The sequence below is a fragment of the Eucalyptus grandis genome, chromosome 2 (genome assembly GCF_016545825.1).
Source record: "Eucalyptus grandis isolate ANBG69807.140 chromosome 2, ASM1654582v1, whole genome shotgun sequence".
In the NCBI taxonomy this organism is placed as follows: domain Eukaryota; kingdom Viridiplantae; phylum Streptophyta; class Magnoliopsida; order Myrtales; family Myrtaceae; genus Eucalyptus; species Eucalyptus grandis.
Window position 1 is genome coordinate 9,845,338 of NC_052613.1, and position 2,533 is coordinate 9,847,870.

At 38.1% G+C, this 2,533-nt stretch overlaps 1 protein-coding gene and 1 pseudogene across 1 annotated transcript; both read right to left on the reverse strand.

The window, feature by feature from the left end:
- On the reverse strand, nt 1-420 carry LOC120290480 (LEAF RUST 10 DISEASE-RESISTANCE LOCUS RECEPTOR-LIKE PROTEIN KINASE-like 2.4). The gene has a single exon (XM_039306752.1). It carries the CDS (start codon nt 418-420, stop codon nt 1-3), a length of 420 nt encoding a protein of 139 aa, XP_039162686.1.
- A 683-nt stretch (nt 421-1,103) lies between these two features.
- On the reverse strand, nt 1,104-2,226 carry LOC120290481 (annotated as a pseudogene).
- Nucleotides 2,227-2,533: the final 307 nt, after the last annotated feature.

Consider the following 2,533-nt stretch of genomic DNA (forward strand, 5'->3'; position numbering starts at 1 on the left):
CTATATTATGAGGTGCTTTATAAGTGATGCATTGTGCAAGATCCTCATGTTGCATCCTATTTGCAAGTACTCTAGCCCATGAGCTATGCCAAGGGAAATCTGGTACAATGTGTCTCGAGTCAATAGTTGATCTAACTCCAACGTGTTACTCCTATTAAATATGAACTTTTCAAGGGATCCATTAGGCATGAACTCATAAACCAAAGCTCTTTTGCTTCCTTCGAAACAAAATCCCAAGAGGTTGCCAACATTGACATGAGAAGTCCTACTTATTTTCGCAACTTCATTGAAAAATTCTTTGGCATCGCCTTTCAACTTCTTTAGAAGCTTCACTGCCACAAGTTGGCCATCCTGAAGCTTGCCTTTGTACACACAACCATAGCCTCCCTGGCCTAACTTTTCTTTGAAAGAGTTGGTCATCCTCTTGATGTCTTTATAGGTGTACCTTCTCAAAGAGATGAGTCCCTCGATTTTCTTTTCACCATCGAAATATTCACTCCTTTACTTTATCAAAGCCATAATTCTTCTTATCATTGGTTTCTTCTTGAAGGAAAGCATTAAACTAAGGGCGATCCCAGTTCCAGCTCCTAATGTTGCTACTCCCGAGAAAACATGGAACATTCCAAATGGCAATCTCACTTCATCACTTTATCGAGACTTATAAGTTGTGAATCTTTATAGAAAATAGTCAACGAAAAACACGATTTAACGAATTACCTATGATGGCTTTTGTCCCCAAATTGCCATGTTTCCCTACCAGGACGCAAATGCTTATCAAATAAATCTTGAATGATTTAACGGATTACCTATGATGGCTATTGTATTTATTTGTTTTTTCTTCTTACTCACAAAGCGCTAATCGCCGCCGCACGACTGTCGCACGATCGTCGCACGATTGCTGCACGATATAATTCCTATTAGGATAAATGGAAAACTATATTGATAATATGAAATAATGCACTTTTCACTTCTTTGCTTTTCCATCATACTCCTAGGAATTTAATCTAGACATTTGATCACAAGTTCATGAAAAGCTCAATAGTCATTAATTAAAATGTTGACAGCCTTTTTTAGTGTTTTTATATACTCTATTACAAACTATGTTAGTTTGCTAAAAGTGAAATTGAATAACGACAACTCGAGTCATTACTCTCTTGCAAAGAAGAACTTTCACATGGACAAGCCTCCAGCACTCTTGAGGATGATGACAAGGATGGTTTTGGAGGAATTTGCAAGGCCTTGGCACTTCCTTTTAGCATCTCCACAACTTGAGTCATACAAGGTCGAGCTCTTGGATCGATCTGAATGCACCATAAGCCTACTACAATCATCTTCTTTGCGATTCCTTCTTCCTCCTCATTCGTGATCCCGTGCAGCCCAAGATCTTCTCGGAGTAATAGACGTTGGTGGACCGAATGATGAAAGTATAATTCATTAGTACAATCTACCGTGACTTTGATGATTTTCCTTCTACCAACCATCTCCAGAACCATCATGCCGTAGCTATAGACATCTGATTTATGAGAAACCCCTCTGATGTTCCTTACAATCAGCTATGGAGCAATGTATCCAGCAGTTCCTCGGGCACCTAGCATTGACACAATGCTCTCTTCTCTTGGGCATATTTTGGCAAGACCAAAGTCAAAAATCTTGGGACAATAATTTGCATCGAGGAGAATGTCGTGGGGCTTTATGTCGAAGTGCAAGATCCACATGTTGCATCCTATATGCAAGTACTCTAGCCCATGAGCTATGCCAAGGGAAATCTGGTACAATGTGTCCTGAGTGAATAGTTGATCTAACTCCAATGTGTTACTCCTATTAAATATGAACTTTTCAAGGGATCCATTAGGCATGAACGCATAAACCAAAGCTCTTTTGCTTTCTTCAAAACAGAATCCCAAGAGGTTGCCAACATTGACATGAGAAGTCCTACATATGCTTGCAACTTCCTTGAAAAATTCTCCGACATCGCCTTTCAACTTCTTTAGAAGCTTCACTACCACAAGTTGGCCATCTTGAAGCTTGCCTTTGTACACACAACCATAGCCTCCCTGGCCCAACTTTTCTTTGAAAGAGTTAGTCATCCTCTTGATGTCTTTATAGGTGTACCTTCTCGAAGAGATGAGTCCCTCCATTTTCTTTTCGTCATCGAAATATTCACTCCTTTGCTTTATCAAAGCCATAATTCTTCTTATCATTGGTTTCTTCTTGAAGGAAAGCATTAAAATAAGGGCAATCCCAACTTCATATGTAATCAAGTGATAAGGTGACTATAGTATTTTCCTTTTCTAAACTCCACGAGGTTAATCTTTTGCGGCACAGCAATACTAAATAATTATAATATATATATATGCTTATATATATATATATATATATATATGTGCTTGGTTGTCATGCCAAAAGCACACACATAGGAAAAATGACACTTAAGTTCATAAATTTTGACTCAATTTGCATTGTCATCCATTAATTTTTGGTTTGTTTAAATGTGATGTTTGGATTATTCTTAAATGTTCAATGTGATCCTTTT

Excerpts from the sequence above, each read along its gene's own strand:
- LOC120290480 (XM_039306752.1), bottom strand. The coding sequence starts at position 420 with ATGACCAACTCTTTCAAAGAAAAGTTAGGCCAGGGAGGCTATGGTTGT.